The sequence below is a fragment of the Lissotriton vulgaris genome, chromosome 4_1, assembly GCF_964263255.1.
Source record: "Lissotriton vulgaris chromosome 4_1, aLisVul1.2, whole genome shotgun sequence".
In the NCBI taxonomy this organism is placed as follows: Eukaryota; Metazoa; Chordata; class Amphibia; order Caudata; family Salamandridae; genus Lissotriton; species Lissotriton vulgaris.
This window is the reverse complement of record NC_141691.1, coordinates 1,949,488,400-1,949,509,397: the sequence shown is the minus strand read 5'-3', so window position 1 is coordinate 1,949,509,397 and position 20,998 is coordinate 1,949,488,400. Positions and strand designations below refer to the sequence as shown.

Here is a 20,998-nt window from a genome sequence, read left to right as displayed (position 1 = left end):
ATTCCTCTTTAGATCATCTTTAGATCATCTTTAGATCATCTTGCTCCAGATCAAAGTCTGACAATGAAAAAGAAGTCTCAAAAATGTGCATGGATGTCCACAGTCTGCAATCATTAGCACAAATGAAGCGCGGGGTATTCCATGTCCTAAACGTCTCAACCACTGGTTCAGAGAGGAAAGAAAGGTCTTTACTGTTCCTTCCATACAAATACTCATAAGACCCGTAGCAAGCTCACTGTTGTTGCATGAGCGGGGTCTCAAAAAAGTTGCATAGGATTAGACACTATATTACAAAAAGTATACAATGTCAGCCATCAGTTCTTCTACAGGGCCATAGAAGTGATCATTTATAGCCTTAATTTGACGTGTCTGCTTACCTGTTTATAAGCTCTAATGTTCTCTTATGCAGCTCAACCACAGATATAGTACGTTCTTAAATTCACTTTATTCCAGTATTGAAAGTTTCATAAGGAATTACAAAACATATAGCTATATATTTACAAAACAGAAAAAAATGCAATACAGCAACAAAAATGTGATGCATATTTCCGGCAAATTAATATAGTTCACACAGTGAAATAGCATTTTCTTCTTATACAAAAATGTATATTTAATTCACCATATCACACTCGATAACAGTATCTAAAACACCCAAACATTAAGAGATGAAAGCACTTGAAATGAACTTCTAAAATATTAAATATAATTTAATGAGCACACAATTAGTATATTCCCTAAAGTACATCTAGCAAAATAAGCACACTAGAGAACTAAAGAAAACGGATCACACCAAACTGCATTTTTGATGATACCTGACTCAAACAAATACATTCCCAAAAAATACAAAACCCCTCCTCCCATAATTCTACTAGAAAAAGGAGGCTATCTACCATATTTACTTACCACTATGGTTCAACCCTTCTTTTTCTACTACTGAACAGAAATAAGGGCGGATTGCAAGCATGTTCATTTTTCAAAGACTAACAATGGGTATACAACATAACATTTCAGATTACACACGTTCAGGTGATGGTCCCATTTTGGTCAAACTGCACTTCAGAAATCTCCACAGGTTTTAAGAAACGTAGTAACCAGCTTTCATGTTCGGAAATATAAAATGTTTACATCAAGGCTACTCTGAGCTGCTCAGGTCAACAACTGCTTCAAACAGACCCACACAACGCCATCCTAAGTATCTGTATCTTCTCCTTCTTCATCGCCGTCGTCTTCATCCTCTTCCTCTTCCTCTTCTTCCTCCTCTCCCTCACCATCATCTTCCTCATCCTCATCTTCGTCATTGTTCTCTTGGTCCACATCAATTTCCACTTCTGTCACCTCTTCCTCGTTGTCTATACCATCTTGCTCTTTCTTAAGTAGCTGGAGATATTCAGCTATTGAAATTTTCTTTGGCAGTATATCTTGAAGACACAAAGAGACAGACATCAGATATACACCTCGCAAACCATCATGAAAGGTTGTGCAGAAGGATAAGTTACTTACCTGTAATCCTAGTTCTCTTTCAGGGGTATACTCATCAAAGCCATAAGCACTGAATAGTCCCGCCCACATGCGGGACCCTGGAGCAATAGCCAAATATATATATATTATATATACACACACACATATATATATATATATATATACACATATACATATACACACTCATACACATTCTGTATTCATGCATTTTGGACATTCCGTTGCCTTATCAGCTTGTAATGTGTATTTACTCCTTATTGTGCGGATCCTTTTGATTCTATTTGTGTACAGATTCCTTGGACGCAATGTTATGATTGTTGTTTTACCATTCTAACATGTCTGCCGTCATTTTTGTCCCCTGTCCACTTTCTATGTCCATTTCCTTAAGTTGTACTTTATTTATTCAGAATGCACAATTGTTTACACTTACCTGATCAAGGCCTTTGTTAGGCCGAAACATGTAGTTTGTGTTAATAAACACCCTTGGACTTGGCATACGGTGTTTGTATTTGGACTCTGAGAGCGTGTGGACAGCTGTTAACCTTTGGAGAATATATATATATCTATACTACTATTATAAAGAGAGAACTGTGTCCTTTGAGCCAGGTAAACTCGAAAAGTACACCACAAATCGCAACACCCAATATAGCGTTGAAAAGGGGAGGTCCAGTAGATGGACATAGGCTATATAAAAAAAATATATACGTTATTTAAAAAATTTACAATAAAAAAAGTAGTCCCTTTGAAGTAGCGCCGGCTGTGTGCGCTAACCACATACGTGCTGACATCATCGGAGGACGGGAGCGCGGGGAGGAGCGGCGGACAGGACCGCGGGGAGGAGCGGCGGACAACAGTGCGGGGAGGAGCGGAGAACTTAGCCACACTGGAGCGGCCTGAGGTACGTGAACCGCGGGGAGGAGCGGGGTTAAGTAAGGCGGACTGGAGCGGGATGACAGGTAAAGTTTAGCGCTGCAGCGGGGAGTGCATATTGGCTTTGTTCGTTTGCAGCGTCTGATGCGGGGCCACAGTGTTAGGGAGCAGGGCGTGTGCGGATGATTGGGGGCACTGAAGGTGGCGGTGAACTTGGGCTGAGGAGGTGGTTGGGGGCCTGGGTTTCGGCGACTAGGAGCAAGCCTGATTGCCCCCGGACAACGTGGGAATGGAAGTGAGCCTGGGGTTAAGCAGAGTTAAGAATAAGTACCAGCGCCCAAAAATCTGCTTAAAAGTACGGGACCAGTGCAATTACATGTCGGCGGGTAGAATACCATCAAGCCTGATTGCCCCCGGACAACGTCGGGGCGGGCTGCTAATATATATATATATATATATATATATATATATATATATATATATATATATATATATATATACACACACATACATACACACACATATACATATACATATACATAAATACCTATATATAGATAATATGCATATACACATACATGTGCAGCCTGAAATACACCATACTAGGCTCAAAAACTGCCATTATTGCATGTAAAACTTTTACATTTGCCAAATAAAGACATATTATTCACATTAAATGATAATGCACAAAAGAAACACTGCCCTGGGTTTCTTTGAAACACACAACCTTTATTTCCAAAGGTAAAAAACAGGCAGGATCATAGAGGCAGATTTAGCCTAGATAGGCTGCATAGTAACAACTGAAAAATTGGCGCTGTGCCTTTAAGACCTCTATGAGCTTCCAGGCTCCCATCATGCACCACAGGTGACAGTTAGGTCAGTTATTTTGGACAGCGTATAACAGTGTGATAACAGCATGGGTACCATGTAACTAGACAGCCCTGGTATTCGTCCGGGGAGGCGGGAGGGTTGCTTATGATTTTTATGAGTATACCCCTGGAAGAGAACTAGGATTACATGTAAGTAACTTATCCTTCTCTTCCAGGGGATACTCATCAATAGTCATAAGCACTGAATAGAATAGCTAGCCCATCCCATACCTTGCGGGCGAATACAAGTCTCTCTAAACAGCATGCCAATCATTACTACCCAAACAAACTCCTCAGGGATGCTTGACCAACCTGAGCATCCGCCTGAGTATCAGAATGAAGGCAGTAGTGGCGTGCAAAGGTATGAACGGAACGCCACGTAGCTGACTTACTAATTCCATGATTGGAAAATTTTTAAGCATTGCTATCGTAGCAGCTTTTCCTCTAGTGGAATGCGCTCTCAGCTTGCCCGGAAGCTGCTTCCGTGCCAACTGATAAGATAACATAATACATGACACAATCCATTTAGAAATGGACCTCTTAGACGCAGGCAAGCCTGAATTCAGAGGACCGTAGTTCACAAACAAATTATCTGACTTCCGAAAACTCTTGGTTTTATCAAGATAAAATTTCAGAACTCTTTTTAAATCCAACGAGTGTAGAGCTTTGCTCAGCTGGAGTGTTCGGGTTGGCAAAGAAGGTAGGCAGTGTGACTGACTGATTAATGTGAAAATCTGAGACTACCTTAGGAAGGAATCTCGGGTGAGTACGAAGCACCACTCAATTCTCATGGAAAATGAGAGAAGGTTCTGTAGAACAAAAGGCCTGTATCTCGCTCACCCTGCGCGCAGAAGTGATAGCTCCTAGAAAGGCCGCCTTCCACCACAGATGTTGGAGGGACACCTTATGTATAGGTTCGAATGGAGGACCCATCAATTTGGACAAAACCACGTTTATTTATTTATTTTATTTAAATTCTTGTATCGCGCAGGAATCAATCCCATAAGGGTATCTCCACACTTTGTTCACCAGAGACAGTAGCAGATACAGTGCAGTGGATTATTAGAATTGAAATGCTTCCCGGAAGAGGAGAGTTTTTAGTGCCTTTCTAAAGGATAAATGATTGTTGGACATTCTCAGCTCAATGGGAAGCTTATTCCACAGAGCGGGGCCGACTGAAGAAAATGCTCTGTCTCCCTGTCTAGATTTTTTTGTAACAGGGGGTTTCAGAAGGGCTTGGTTGCTTGAGCGAAGTGACCGGCCAGGTTGATACAGCTCCAGCGATTGAGAAAGATATTTTGGGCTGTCTCCGTATAAGCACTTGTGGACCGTGCAACATATTTTGAAACTGATTCGTTGCTGTATAGGGAGCCAGTGCAGCTCTTCCAGCAAGGGCTTAGAGGGAGTCCTGGCTGGTGCGCCCATAACCAATCTGGCCGCCGTGTTCTGGACTACCTGCAAACGGCCCACTGCATCAGCGTTAGCAAGTGTCAGCAGGCCGTTGCAGTAGTCCAGGCGGCTAGTGACCAGGGCCTGTACCAGTGTCTTTCTGTAAGTGTCAGGGAGGTATGGGAAGACTCGTTTCAAAAGGCCGATGGTATGAAAGCACAATCCAGCAATATAATTAGTATGCTCCTTGAGGGTCAGTTTTTGGTCAACTTTTACTCTTAAGTTTTTGACATGTGGCTTTGATGTTGGCACTGGACCTAGGTCCAGCGGCCACCAGTCAGGGGACCACAGAAGATTTGCTTTACCGAAGAGCATAATCTCCGTTTTTGCCACATTACATTGGAGGCAGTTTACGGCCATCCAATGTGACACTGCCCTCATACCCTCAGCAAAATTGTCCTTGACCTTAGGGCCAAGGGAGCTGAAAGGGTAGAGGAGCTGGGTGTCGTCAGCGTACGAGACCGGCGTGAATCCATACTTCCGTACAATCTCAGCAAGGGGGGCCACATAAACATTAAACAATGTAGGGCTAAGGCAGGAGCCCTGTGGCACCCCCTTCGTGAGCACCCTCGAGATGGAGCAAAAGGGGCCCAGGCTGACAGATTGCGACCTCCCAGAAAGGAAGCTCTCCAACCAGGATAGTGCTAGGCCTCCAATCCCCACTCCCTGCAAACGGCTGAGAAGGATGTTATGGGACACGGTATCGAAGGCCGCCGACAGGTCCAACAGCACTAGAATCATTGAACCCCCTCTATCTTGTGACATTTTGATCTTGTCCGTCACCGAGAGGAGGGCTGATTCAGTGCTGTGGTTGGGCCTGAACTCCCAGGGAGGAGAGAAAGTCCTCACAGAAGGATAGACCTTCTTGAGACCTTCAAGGAAATCCTTCACAACTGGCATTTGAAAGAAAGAAGCCTGAGTGGGGGACTTTTGATATGCTGTAATTGCTGCCAGATGGACTTTTATGGAAGAATACTGAAATCCTGCTTTGGCAACAGTACCTGTTCTTGACCTCGAATAGGGTCATGACCTTCCGCAGTACACCACATGAAAAAACGCTTCCACTTGAAAGCATACGACTTTCTCGTAGAAGCTCACCTCGCCTCTTTTAAAATGTGCATACAATATTGCGAGAGGCCTAAATGTCCGTATTAGACGAACTCAGGAGCCACACTGCTAGCTTTAGGGACGGCAGGTTGGGGTGGAACACCTTGCCGTTCGCTCTGGTCAGCAGTTCCGGATGACAAGGCAACCTCCTGCGTGGTACTTTGGACAGGTGAAGAAGGTCCGGGTACCACCATTGGCGAGGCCAATCCGGAGCCACCAGGATCATGTCTGTCTTGGACTTGTACAGTTTCTTGATCACCAAGGGAATGAGTAGAATCGGTGGAAAAGCGTAGAGTAATGCCTCTGACCAGTCTATCCATGGAGCATTCCCATTGGACCCCCGTTGTGGGTACCTGAATGCGAAGACACAGCATTTTGCGTTTTCGGAGTCCGCAAATAGATAGATTTCTGGCGCCCCCCAGGCCTGGAAGAGGTCTCGCACCACTTCTTTTAAGACCCAGTCGTGTGCTTCTGCGAAATGTCTGCTTAGGTCGTCTGCTTGGACGTCGAGGAAACCCGGCAGATGAACCGCCGATATGCTCATGTCTCGAGCCAGAAGCCACTTCCAGATTGCTTGCACTTCCAGCGACAGAGGTCTGGATCTCGTTCCACCCTGCTTGTTCAGATAGTACATCGTTGTTGTGTTGTCGGTCTGAACAAGCAGAGAGGCAGTTTTGATTGAAGGAAAGAAAGCTTTGAGAGCTAGATGTACAGCTCTGAGTTCCAGCATGTTTATGTGATACAGTCGCTCGTTTTCTGACAACACTCCTTGAATCTGAAGTGACCCCAGATGAGCGCCCCATCCCTGAAGGGACGCATCCGTCACCAGCGATTGTCTTGGCATGTCCTCCTGGAAAGGAACTCCCACTACCAGATCACTCCCATGCATCCACCATCGGATGGAGAGCTGTACTGACAGGGGTAGTGACATTTTGTCCTCCCAGCGATTGGAAAACTGGGACCACTGGTCCTCCAGAGACTGCTGCAGAGGTCTCATGTGCAGCCTGGCGTTTGGAACAAGGAAAAATCAGGAGTCCATAGACCCTAGAAGGGAGGAGATCTACCTGGCCGTGGGTCGAGGAGTCTTCAGGAGAGTCCGACACTTGAGGAGAATGGAGGAAAGTCTCTCCTCCGAAGGATACTCTTTTGCGTCCTCTGAATCCAGAAGTGCGCCCAGATAGTGTATCCTCTGCGTTGGATTGAGGATAGACTTTTTGAAGTTTATGTGTAGACAGAGTCTCCGCAGCTGTTGTATGCAGAATGTGAGATGTTGCTGTAGCAGAGTCACAGACGCACTCTTTAGGAGCCAGTCGTCTAGGTAAGGGTAGACGAAAATTTGTTTCTTCCTCAGGAAAGCCGCTACTACTGCCATGAACTTTGAAAAGGTGCGAGGAGCTGACTTTAGCCTGAAGGGTAGAACTATGAATTGGAAGTGGCTTGTTTGGATGCAAAACCTCAGAAACTTCCGATGCTTTGGGCGATGGGAATGTGAAAATAAGCATCTTGAAGATCTATGGAGCACATCCAGTCCCCTTGATGCAGAAGTGGTATTATTTGATGCAACGCCAGCATTCTGAACTTTTCTCGCTGAATGAATTTGTTGAGACGTCTGAGATCTAGTATGGGCCTGAACTCCTTGTTTGAACCTTTCTTTAATACCAGAAAGTATCGGGAGTAAATCCCTGGTCGACGTTGGTACCTTGGGACCTCCTCGATGGCATTATTTAGGAGTAAAGTAGACACCTCTTGCCTCAAAAGATGTATACGATGGGTGACAGTCTTTTGAGGAGGAATGGAAGGTGGGGGGGTGGGGGTTGAGGGGGGGGACTTGAATTTGATGGTATACCCATTCCTTACAATATTCAGAACCCATTTGTCTAGTGTGATCTTTGTCCACTCTTCCAGGCAAAAACGAACACTTCCCCCCTATCGGAGTGGGTAAGGGGCCCAGGGGAAGCAAAAACTCACTGTCTTTGTTGCTGCCGCTTGTTACCAGGTGTAGACTGCCTGGAAATGCCACCTCTTCCTCTACCAGGGTGACGCTGGGAGAACAGAGATCTTCCCTGATTTTGCTGTGACGACCATTGAGGGGTTTGAACCCTCTGCTGGTTCTGTCTCCGCTCGTAAGGACGGTATTTCCACTTAAAATCTTTCCTTTTTTCAAGGCCGACAGCTTTCACTGTATCCAGCTCTGTTTTCATTCGTGACATCTCATCATCAGCATGAGATCCGAAGAGCGATGATCCGTTAAAAGGCAGATTAAGTATCCGGTGTTGTGCTTCAGGCTTAAGTCCTGTGAGCCTCAACCAAGTTGAGCGCCTGGCTCAAATTCCATGTGCGTAACAATGCGCAGATAGATCAGAAGCATCAGCGGCTGCACTGATCACTTGGTTAACCACTAGCCCACCTATGTGCAACAGACCTGGTACCAAAGGGAGTAAAGGCCTTGAAGTTAACTTTTGATGCAGAGCTTCGAATATTACCGTCGTCTTGGTGGTAGAGACCGGCATTTCGATATTAAATTTTGCTGCTTCACAACAGAGAACCTCATTTAAGGTTATCACGTCATCAATTGGTGATATCCTACTCGGAGGAGTTGAGGACAGTTTTGGAGAATAGTCCCTCTTCGAATCCGTAGACCTTATCAAGGACCTATGAATGCGCCTCCTCGAAGAACGGTGGCGTGATGTCCTGGAAGAGGGTGAGGATCGCCTTCTTTCTGATGGAGATTTCCTCTGAGGATTACGATCATGTCTCCTTGGAGAGTGCACCAACTGCTTTGGAGACTATCTTGATCTTGACGCAGATCTTGGCAGGTTAATTATCGGTGAACTTGACCTGGAAGAAGACTTTGGAAGATTAATTCTCTTTATCTTCCACTCTTTAATATCTCCCAGCCATCTTGGCGAGATATTAGTCATCGGTTGAAGTGGAGACGGTGCTCTCGAGAGCTCTGGAGAGACCTGTACGATCTGAAGCCCAGGGGAGGAAGAGGAACTCCCTGAAGACACACTAGGATTGTTAGACCGGTCTTTAGAAACCGTTCTAGGTCTCTTTGCAGCTTGAGACGCCAACAGCGACCTCCTCGGCGGCGACCTCCTCGTAGGCGTCGACGTCGTTTGCCTCAAAGGCGATGGTCCCCTCGACGTAGTGTGTCTCGACGTCGAATGGCTGGGGCTCTTCGACGTCGAAACCTCCGCTTGGCGGTTCGCCGTCGACGTCATGGCACCTCTCGACGGTGGTCTTGACATTTTTTTCAGAGCCTCTCGGCGGCGACCGTCGACGAGACGACGTCGAGTCCCAACCTCTTGCAGTCGTAGGCGAGCCAGACCTGGACCGCCTACGTGCAGATGGAGACCTCATCCTCTGTCTCTTCTCACCTTGCTTCGACGGAGACATCTTCTTCGACGGCGAGGGGTGCTTCGACGTACGCCTCGACGGTGATTTTGACGGCGATTCTGAACACAGAGGTACCTTGGAGGAAGATCTGTCCCTCGACGGAGAAGGAGACCGATGTTTTCTCTTCTCACCTTTGTCCTTGCACTCTTTAGCATGGGAAGAAGTCTTTCTAGAGTGAAAATCTTCTCTTCCACTCACTGTTTACCCTCTCTCATACAGGGACTGCAGTTTGATCTTCGCCCTCTCCCTGAGGGTTCTGTTGGACAACTTGCTGCAGTGGTAGCAGAGTTCTGGCTTGTGAGAAGATGGTAAACAAGCAATACAGACCGAATGAGGGTCTGTCTTAGCCATTTTTCCACCACAGGCCGGACACCTAACAAATAAGGCTGGCATTATGACTGGAAAAATAGGCAAAAACCAGGAAAAAATTGTTGATTTAGTCAAACAATGACGTCGAATGAAGACGAAAAAATTAGAGATGTACCAGAAAAAAATGATAAAATATCACAAACTGGCGAGCTCAATGCGCCAGGATCCTCACAGAAGGAGCCGGAAAAAAGAACTGACCTAAATGTCACCTTTGGTGCATGATGGGAGCCTGGAGGCTCATGGAGGTCTTAAAGGCACGGCACCAATTTTTCAGTTGTTACTATGCAGCCTATCTAGGCTAAATCTGCCTCTATGATCCTGCCTGTTTTTTACCTTTGGAAATAAAGGTTGTGTGTTTCAAAGAAACCCACGGCAGTGTTTCTTTTGTGCATTATCATATAATGTGAATTATATGTCTTTATTTGGCAAATGTAAAAGTTTTACATGCAATAATGGCAGTTTTTGAGCCTAGTATGGTGTATTTCCGGCTGCATATGTATGTGTATATGCACGTGGGCGGGACTATTCAGTGCTTATGACTATTGATAAGTATCCCCTGGAAGAGAAACTTAATTTCTGTGCTCTTTAATTTAAAGATGAAGGTCAGTGGCACGAGCCACGAGGGACCAAGACAGATTTTTTTCCATAAGAGAAGAAACCATTAATGAGTACTGTACACTTCACTACATAATCAACGTTATACTAATTGTATTGAAATGGATGCATGCACTAATTATAGTTTGCTGCAATTTAATTACCTTATTTAAAAACATCTCATCACTGAGCTAAGGAGTGGCGAACACAGGGCTGGTCCGTGTGTAGTCCCGAAGAAGTGCTTGGGGTATGCACGAAACATGTTGACGATAGGAGTTGATAGGTACACCTTGACACATTACGTTTAGGGCCCCCTATCTTTCCACCCCGTTTTTAATACTACCACCTAGAGGCAAGAATAAAGTTTATTATAAACCTACTGGGCAGGTATTTTTAAATACATCACGTAGTCCACTCCACAATCACATATGCACCACACATAGTCTTTTGTAAGTGCTCCTACGTAACTCGTAAGTCGCAGCACGCCCCAGCTCGTAGAGGACTGGGATGGCCCCAATGATGAAGCATGTCACCATGGGGCAACCCTGGTGAGTGAGGGGACACCTAGAAAAGGAGCAATTTCTCCTTTTCTGTCTAGTATAACTTTCCATGACCAACCCCATTAAGTGTTGTGTATGGTTTATAGTAACTAGCAAGGCTCTCAGGTCTCTGGTAACAGAGACCTTATGTTGACCCCATGTGATGGTGTCACCCGGTGCGGTCCGCACCCCCCTAGTGATGCCACGGCGCGATCTGTGTGGCCGGGAGGCCGTGCGGCCCAGGGCCTCCCACGGTGTTACCAGCAGAGGGACCCCCCAACCCTCGGTCCGCAACAGTTCGGTGTATCGGAGGGTTCTAGGCCCGAATGATCTCCGGGCACCCCAGCCGCACAGTTCCGCTCCCACAGTGGTGCCCCAATGGACTCACTTTCCACAGCCAGGTGGGTTGCCGGGTCTGGGGGACAAGGCAGAGGCAGCCCGCACACAGGCTGCAGGCCCTTGAAGTGAGGGGGCCGACAGCCCCAGGAAGACCTCCGAGAACAGGAGGGCGAGGCGACGCCCAGGGTGGAGTCTCGAGGACCCCTGCGCCATGATGCCCAGCTCGGGTTTTCACGCTGCAGGCCCGTAGGCGGCCCGATCCGGCACGACGTCCGTATGGCACAGCTGATGTGAAGGCGCCTCATGGCGGCAGAGCCCGGAGAGAAAGGGCACCAAACTCCTCTCCGGCCGTCCAACTAACAAGGGCTGGGGCGGAGATCAAAAGGAGAGGTGGGTCATGATGGCAGCGTGTCATGATGGCAGCGTATGACCAGGCCACAGCCCCAGCAGGTACACCTCCAGGGGGCCGGGCCTGTGGTTGTCCGGACAGTAGAGTCAGCAACCGTAGGGCATGCCTGCCAAGTATCACGCATCAGGTGTGACGCTCATGCATTTCAGTGTGGTGTTCCACATCACCGCACTGAAATGCATTGTCATGCATTTAATGCCACTCGCCAGCGAGCACCGCCGGTGGTCACCTGTGCACCTGTGCCCTGGCTCTGCTGGTCCAAGACGTGCTGCCTGCAGCTGCTTGCTGGGCTCAGGCAGTGCATAACGAGTTAAGATTGGCTGCTCTCAGCTCAGCAGTGGTTACTACTTGCTGTCACTGTGGCACACCATGGGGGCCAGGGATTGCCGGATGTAACCGTACTAATGCCGTCACGTCCAGAGGAAGTGAGGCAGAAGCGGCGGGGACCGTCACCTGGCCAATTCGTACCTCTGCCTTTAATTTCTGCATTTGACAAATCCTCAGCAAGTTTTCCGTGTTCTTTTTTTAATTGAAGAGTGACACATAGAAATGTAGCAATTAATTGCCACTCTATAACGTTTGGGACACACACAGGATTTTCTCACTTGCTATTGATTCAGGGAGGTTCATATAACCGGAGTTAGGGATTTGGTTCAGTGGATTTTAGAGTCACTTGGACTGCGCTCCTGACACTGATTTGTTGACGAATGTAAGTGAGATGGCACTACATTGTGTCTCCAATCAGCCTTCCTGGAGTTCAACTAGAGAAGAGGTTTTCACGACGTAAGCATAAAACCTAGAACAATTACTCTTTTGGTAAACCGTCCATTACATGAGAAACAACAAAAACCTCTAAATATGCCTGTAGCTCAGAGTTCTGTTGCCCAGGCTTGGCTGCAGGCTCCAGGCCGGCGGGCACTGTGTGACCAAGGATGTGCCGGAGGTTGTCGTTCCCAAAGTTCCCGGGGGTACGTGCTGCTGTCTGCCCCTGTTACTAGAAGAGTAGCTGCACATGGGTTTCAGAAGAGTCCACACGAGGTCCAGCTCCTAGGCGAGACCAAAAGCGTAAAGGAAATGTAATCAAACTCTGTGAAAAGAGGAGAGTAGGAGGCGGACTCATCAAGTCTGTGCCGGTCGCCGCACCCCACAAGATTCCAAAGAGGGGATGTTTTCTGGCAGAATAAGTAACGACATTGTGAATAGTGTTTCAGTAAAATTGTATAGTTGCTGTTGCTTTTTGTCTTGCTGTCATGTCAGGGAACCAAGCCTCGCCACTCCCCATCGTCTCTAGTCTCGTCATTTATCATCCCAGGACCACAACCTGTTGCTGACACCAGGGACTGAAGACGAAGTAATGCAACAAAACTGACCTGGCTGTATTTTCGGTTTCCTCCTCCGATTGTTCTGTAAAATGAAGATAGGCCAATCCGTGCATCCAGATGAAGAGGGCATGCACTGTTTGGCCTCCTTTCATTATACAGAACAATCAGAGCAGGAAACAGAAAAAACAGCCAGGTCAGTTACGGACCCCGATCCAGCCCTACTGGCTGTGTTGATACATTACTGAGATCCACAAAGGTAGAACTCGACTGAAGCCCTGGGTAGGTCTACTGTTAACACTAATCTGTTAACTGGTGGGTGCCAAGGGGGGGGGGGGTGGGGGGGGGGGGGGGCAGGGGGTTGGGCAAAAGCAGGAGAGGAATGGACGCTGGAAGTTAGCTATTAGGCCCCATAGGCTTAAAAACAGCAAGGCTGTGGGGTATTCCTGGACAGCAGGATAGCCAGGGCTCGAGTCGAGGGTAGGCGTGGTAACACACAGCTCTCTCCCTTGCACACTCTGCAGCCCTTGGCTAACATTCAGCAATATTGATATTACCCTTCTGACTGCTACCGAACGGATGTCTCATCGGTATCTGTATCTCACGTTTCTATTTCAGGGATCTAGAGCAGTTCGAAGAGGTTTTAGTGCTTTTATTTTGCTCACAAGAAAGTGTCACTCATAGTCGTTGAATGTCACTCATAATTACAATGAAATTATGGAAATGTCACACATAAGCAACCTGAAACCTTGGCAGCTTTAGTAGGGTGGCATCAGCAGCGATGGATTGGCTGTCAGATGCTCGAGTCGTGTAGATAAATCAGGATAATTAGGGGAAGGGATGCGGAGTGGGCTTAGAAAGCGTTCGCCATTTTACTAAGTCAGCCACATCCCCCAAAATCACCATCCAGCAGCGGTGCGTCCATTGGGGCGTAGGGGCGTAGCCCCACTAAGCCCTGGACGCACCGTGGCACTGCTAAGCTTAATAAATATAGCTGCTCAAATTCAGTAAAACGCAGCGCGGGAGTGAGAGAGACACGGATCATTTTGTCAATGCCTGCCGGAGTGCGCAGGGGGCGTGGGGGTGGGGGTGGGGCTGCTGGCCTGCTGCAGCTGCTTGAGTGGCAGTCTGCAGCAGGCCAGCACTGTACGCATGATACTGCCAGGCTGAGACTTGCCGGCGCATGCGCTGATGCCCTTAGGCATAGAGAATGGGCCGGGGGTGAGGCTTCAGCCGGGCCGGGTTCTAAAGGCTGCCCAGGGCGAGCAGTCCATGTGCCATCCTACCCAATCCTGGCGCAGCATGCAGCGCCAGGATTGGCTGCCATCACGCAACTACCATTATTGGATGCCGTCCGGTCATTTACATTGCCAGCACGTGGGCCCGGGTCTCGGTTTCCCCTCACTTGACTTCTCTACTTCTCGTCTACGGTCCTTCCGGCGGTGGAACAGGAGGCACTTTGCAGCCGACAATGAAACCTTGGCAGCTAATTGCAGCCGTGGGAGATGCCCTTCAGGTAAGTCAGGATAAGGAAGCTTTAAACATTGTAATGGAGGGTTGGGAGTAGGGAGGGGAGGGGGGCGCGAGTGATGCAAAGTACATGCACACTCTGTCACTGCATTTCAATCATGTACAGAACCAGAACAATATGGCGTGTGCAGTGTCTGAGGGTATTAGTGGAGACCAACAATAACATGATGCCGTGTTTGGTATGTTGTAGTGCGAGGCATCCATTTCGGGGACAACAAGTGCATGCTTGCCTCAGTGACGTCAGTGCGAGCCAGGGCTGTCTGTCTTCTCTTCCATAGCCTCGTGTTTTTCAGGGCGCGTGAGTAGTATAGTAGTTCGTCCCAGACCGGAGTTATTTCATCCTCGGCTCGTACATTCCTCTTAGTCGTTTCCCTTGGAATGATCTGCTTTACTCGATTCCCAGCAGAGAAATCTGGGTCTGTACTGCTTGAGATGTGTGCGCTAGTTGAGATGTGAAGTGCTTGGTTCAGAGGCTCTTGCATTGCAGTAGCAGTGACGCTATGTTCAGTGTTTAAAATATGTAGTGCAATCTTTGAGGCCCTCTCTGCGCGCTCATTAGTGCTCCACTCGGATGCTCTTCGCACTAATTGCAGACTCTTATTTCTTGGGCGTGGTATTAAGTCCAGTAAGGAGGCTTCAGGATCTATCAACTCCTTTTGTCCATTCCTTCGGAAAGTACCTCTTGACCTTTCCCCAACATTCTGCTATTATTGGACATTAGCAGAGAATATATTGGAAAGACTCCTTTTTGAGGCAGCATTAGAACAGGAGGCCCCGGGGCCCGAGGTCTGGTACATCTTGATTATTTTTCATGGGGTGAGTTGTGCTCTGTGTAGATAGTTAAATTGAATTAACTTCAAGAGTGCGTTCTCTACAATTTTTGTTGTGTAGCTTTGTTCAGTTGCCTGCCGTCATCGCTTATTATTAAAGAACATTTGATCATATTCGGCAGAGTTTTGTTCAATAATGTAACTGCTCTTCTTCGTTATTGTTTAAAACCATAGATCATGTTGTAAAGTAGTCTAGTAGTTGTAGTGCTAGTTGCTGTGTTTTTTGCTGCAAATAATATGTGCAGATTAACTGTGATTTGTTAACTATGGACGCTTTTGTGACCCCGTTTTTGCTCCCCGAGAAAGCAAAAACGGGGCACAACAGAGGGGAAAAACGAGTGCCAAAGAAAGCAAAAGCAGGGCACAAAGGAGGGGGAAAACAGTGGCACAGAGGGCAAAAATGGGGCACAACAGAGGGGAAAAAACAGTCGCAAAAAGGGCAAAAATGGGGCACAACAGAGGGGAAAACAAGTGGCCATGTGTTTGGCGTGGGTTGGTAATTATACACACCTCTGTAGCAGTGTCCAATTGGGACAAAAAATAGGCCCGGACACCAAATTAAATATGCCCCCCCCCTCCCCGCCCCCATCAGATAGCTAAACAAGTGGTCCACATTTGCAAATCAGGACTGGTTTAACTTTGTAAAGACATTAAGTATAGGTGTTTTGCAAGGTGTCGGAGACTATCCATCTGTGCTTGCTGCAGCCAACGTTTGTGGTAATATCAGAGAAATCAACTGTAAAAACCGACCTACCACACCGTAAAATAGGTCCACGAATAATCCCAAAAATAAATTACCTATACGCTGACCTGTCGCACCAGCCCTTCATGTACTGCCAAATTGTCCTACAGGCCAGTGCGACCCTGTTGTGTAATATAGGTCAGGAGGTGCAGTGCTGATTGTGCTTACTGGAGTTTTGGTTGCAAGTAATGTTGAGTCCGGCAGTGACAGGGATGCTGGGATAGGGGACCGGAAGCAGGGAGGAATTGATATGTTTGGCGCCTGTTATTGTGTGCCTGCCTCCAGAGCTGCCCAGCATTAACGCAGACAGCTCCGTGTTTGTGAGGGGCTTCCGGCTGTGTGATTAGAATAGGGATTGAGCGACTGATGGAGTAATCACCAAAAAGAAATGTTGTCTGCCTCCTGCCGGCACCCTGCTTGAGAAAGACGCATGGTATGTACGCATGAAGGGGCTCGCTGGGGGGAGAGGTCTTGTGTTTTTGAAGTACAAACACCCCCACCCACCCCACAGCCTTAGAGTATGTACTTTCAACTCTTCGGATACGCATCCATACTGTGCAAACAGACATTTGATTTCTTGAGGAAGAATTAAATTAGAGGGCATTACACTGACGATGCCTGTTATCTGTAATACGGTAATCATAGCAATAATGTAGATACCCATGCATCTGCCTATATTCCTTCACTTGGTAAAACATGTATATACTTTGACATGATGAGGTACATTTGTTTTTGTCTGACTGCAAAACGCTGATACCGAAAATGGAAACTGCAGCTTGCACATTGTTTGGGAAAGCTCTAAAAAAGGGTGTTCAACCAAAGTTTTGTGAGAACATAATTTCTATATGGTTTGAGCACATCTACTTATTGGGGTAAACACCAAAGCTAAAAATAAGCGAGGCATTTTAATATGAGCTCTTACACGTAATATTGTTGTTGTAATTACACTCTGCCCGAATGTACCTATTTTATTGGCCAGTTTTATTTCACTGCCATACATATTGATGATGGGTGTATTTTTTCATGTTGCAGATCACTTGGTGGTTTGCAGTGTGATATTGCCGTGTCCAATAGATGTTTGCTTGGGTTAATTAAATGACTAACTTTCCCGAGTTGAATATCCCAGAGTATGCCCCCAAAAAGTTTAAATTTAGTTGCCAAACTATTTCCATTGATGTGCTGAATTTCTTAGGCAGGACCCGCACAGCGCAATGTTAATGTGTTCACAGTTTATCCTTTGCTGTCTAGGCATTTCAAACAAATGTGAGTAGGCAGTGTGCACGTTAAGGAATTGAAACTGTTCTCCTTTACTGTTTGGCAAACATTATACAACGTTATTCAAGCCTAAATAGGTCGATTGACCGTGTGAATTTTTTGTGTGGATCTCTTGCTCCTCCCAAAAACATATGCACTTCCAGAGGTGCACTTGGAGCACAAATGTGTGATATCTCGCTCATGTGGGGACAGCAGTGGGCGCTATTCGAGCCCCTCCGGCTAACAGTGCCTCAGAACCAACTCCCCCTGATGTACACTTATCTATGCCAGCTGTGCTCTAAGAGTGATTGTCAGTGCCTGACGCATCTCTAGTTCTAGAAGTTACCATGAAATGGCCCCAAGTCGACAGGACTATGATAGGCAAACCACTTAAGGCATCTACTATGGCAATGACATTGATAATCACTTATTAATATACTTTGTCCACAAATAATGAAATCAGGTCAGTGACTTCAGGAGCGAGTGGGCCTACACCTGTATACTTGCAGGTCACAGGTTCAAGTTGCAGCAGATCATCCTTTCAAAGTAGACGGTTTAAGTAAAAGCGTTCTAAGTAGTATGTAGTGTTTACATTTCCTTTAAATTAAGTTCTCAGAACCCCGATATCACTGAAAACAACGAATTGGTTTATTTTGTAGAAATATACCTGGAAGTTTGAATACAGTATATCGGATTATTAAATGTTTTAGGGCTTTTGCCTACAGCAATTATAATGTACTCAAGGTAATTACAATATCGGTGATTACCGCATGCAGTTCTGCAACCTACTCCTGCTGCTTTGTCAACAGAGCAAAGCAGAACATTATTTCACAAAATGAAGTAAGATCTTTCCCAAAATTAAGGTAGCCTACGTGGTTTCCCCCTTTCTCTGCTTTGTGTGATCAATTGCACCTTTTTCCATTAAAACAGCTACTTCTTAGTACCTCGTGCAAACAGGTTGTATTTTTGTAAAAATAATTATACAGGTTAAAATATCCTGGCTAGCTGGTGTGGGTGCTTGTGCAGGTGATCATGGGGAATTTCTTTTCTATTTTATGTACTTTAAAGTATTATTAGGGTTTGGTGTTCCATAAGGACGCACCAGATCGTGATTTTTGATTCGTGGAAGCTCCTCCACTGTCATTGGAGTGTTTTTTCGACTTTTCCAAAGACAGCTACGAGAGTCCCCCTCCTCATTGGAAGTTGATTGTTTACCGAAGGTTTAGCTTATCCAAATTCTCTGCCATCATGCTCTGCCATCATACATGGGTTTGAACAAGTTCTGGAAGGTTCTGAGCAGCATTCCTGTTCATTTCAGGTACATCATGGAGCTAATTACCAGTGTCCAATAGAGGGTTTTGGAGTTATCTAGCATTTCTAACTATTAGCTACATTTATATACAATTACACATAAAAATGTGTATACAGAAACATAACAGATGCAGTTGAAATTGTTATCCTGGATTTCACCAGGGTTACAAATTGCCTTAACGTCTCTACTTTGGAGACCCGGAAATGGTTTGTCTCTCAAGTGTAAGAATGGTGTTTAATTCAGTGAACCAGGGCTTTCATTGAGATATGTACCAAATAATGTGCCATATGGACTGAATCATTGGTGGTATGAGGTGTGAAGCAGGAGGAATACTAATGCCCAAGCAGTCATTGCACACTTCTCAGAGGTGCAGCAAGTCAACCAAAAATACATTTAAAAGGTGTGTCCAATAACCCACTGATTCAAACCTTTGCTACTAGAGGTACAAGGATCTTAACAGTGGCAACGTGTACTATCCAACTGCTGCCCTGTCTGATGTGCTGTTCCAAACATCACTTTTAATCTGGTAATATCACCTTCAAAAGGATGCGCTCTAACTAGATGTAAAACATGACCTGCCACTATTGAACAGGAACCAGATGGAATCCACACTTTAAAAACAAGCCTGATTATTAAATACAGGAGCCTTCACTGTTAATTCCACTGTTCGATTCAGCTTTAGGCATGTCCATGTGTATTTCTGGCAAAAAGACATGCAATATTATGCCGTTTTTGAATTGTACAAGGAAAAGGCATGATAAATGCAGTCCGGATGCAGTTTGAGGTTGGCTTCCTTTGACAATACAGGAAGAGCAATTCTTTTAACGTTAACATTTCTCGTCCTGTTAAAAGTTAGGCTGCAAACGTCAACATTATCGGCGCCATCTTGCTCTTTTTCGAGCCCATTCGTGCGCGTAAGCGGCAGCCATTTTAAGCACTATGGCCTCCCTGCCCTCACTGATAGCCAGCGCGTCTCTCTCCCTCCTAACCTCGCAGGCATCCCCGGCACGCTGACAACCCCCTCCTGCTCCCATATGCCTCAGGTCATAAACCCCTCTTCAGCGCAGCTCTGCCTCGGAATCCCATCCTGTTCCCAGCGCGACACCTCCCTTCATCCCTTTCATGGTCCCAAGTCCTTTGATACAAACCCCCCTTTTTCTGTGTGCCCGTTTGTCTCCCTTGTTCCCAGGCAGCCACCTGGCCCTGCAGATACTGTTTATCACACCCCCGTACAGTAGGAAGCTTCCCCCTATCAAAGGACCCTCGAGTCGATCGAACACCCTTCACCCCATGAGATCCGATCAACTCCACACATTCCGTGAATCGGCGGAATGTCCAGCTGCGCGATAATCATCACCTGTTGTGACCGGGGTGGGGATTTCAACTGTAAACGTGTGGGAACGGGCTTGAAGCGGGGATTCCTAGGATGCTTTTCCGTACATCAAAGTATTGACAAATATGTGTTTCATGTAATAAAGCAATAAACCTGTGTATAAGAGGCCAGGCCTCAGAGATGCGGTTAGAGCACCTCGTGACGATACTTGCTGTCCGAATTGATGTGTTCTCCTCCGGAGAGAATAAACCCTCGTTTCCTGCCTTTCAGTCTCCAGCGCCTGCTTCTTCATTGATTAATATTCTGTGGGTAATAGAGGCGACACCGCCGGGCAACACAAAAGGGTCTTTGGTCACTGGTTGTCTAGCCACCCTTTTACAATTGGCGCCCAACGTGGGGCCCATCAGCGACTCGTGGATCCAGTGGGAGAGGTCCTGACAACAGAGTGAACGACTGCAACGATCGGGAGGTACCCTGTCCGATAGACCTTCGTCTTACAGCCGATCATCCGAACTTCACTGGTTCCGAACAGACCTCTCTCGAGTGATCTACGGTTCTGACTGGGAACCATCAGGAGTGCCGCGAGGATTACGAAGAAAAGAGGACGATCGGGCGCTGGATTCGGAAGACAAGAAACTGTCCATGCGGTCCGGGTAAGGTCGTGTAGACACGACGAATTAAGAAATTGTTTGATTGATTGTAAAAAAAAAAATACTAGTATTACTCTTTGTTAATTTATTTGGAGATTCGCTGTCTGCAAACGGAGAAACAACAAGCTCTTCCTTTACAAACAGTGAAGGATAGGTAACGCATCCGTCGTGCCTATCTTTCTCCCCCACTGATCAATTGCCCCTCCCCATTGATTAACTGTTACGGATCGTTTTTCTGGAGATTCTCTGTCTACAAACAGGAAAGAATAGGTTCCCTCTTTGCAGATAGTGAAAGGGTAGGTAACGCAGACCTTTGCGGGCCTACTTATTCTCCCCATTGACCATTTTATTGACCATTTTATTGACCATTTTATTGACCAAACATTAACTGCCCGATATTGATTCATGAGGTATTCACTGCCTGCAAACAACGTAGAATAGAAATATTCTGTCTAGTCTTTGCACGCAGTGATAAGATAGGTAGTGCTGACTATTATCCCCATTGTGATCCGTCATGCCTGTCTTCTTCCCACTGATTGGTAGCCTGTTTAGCCCGGACCGCTTATTAGAGATGAACCATCTGGCTCCACTGGAAGGCACCCCTA

General features: G+C 46.5%; 1 protein-coding gene across 1 annotated transcript in view; it reads right to left on the bottom strand.

The window, feature by feature from the left end:
* Positions 1–429: 429 nt before the first annotated feature.
* CHRAC1 (chromatin accessibility complex subunit 1) overlaps positions 430–20,998 on the bottom strand; it is a 75,057-nt gene continuing 54,488 nt past the window's right edge. The window contains exon 3 of the mRNA XM_086966260.1: positions 430–1,418. Within this exon, the coding sequence (XP_086822386.1) occupies positions 1,189–1,418 (230 nt within the window). The 3' untranslated portion in view covers positions 430–1,188. The remainder of the gene's footprint in view (positions 1,419–20,998) is intronic.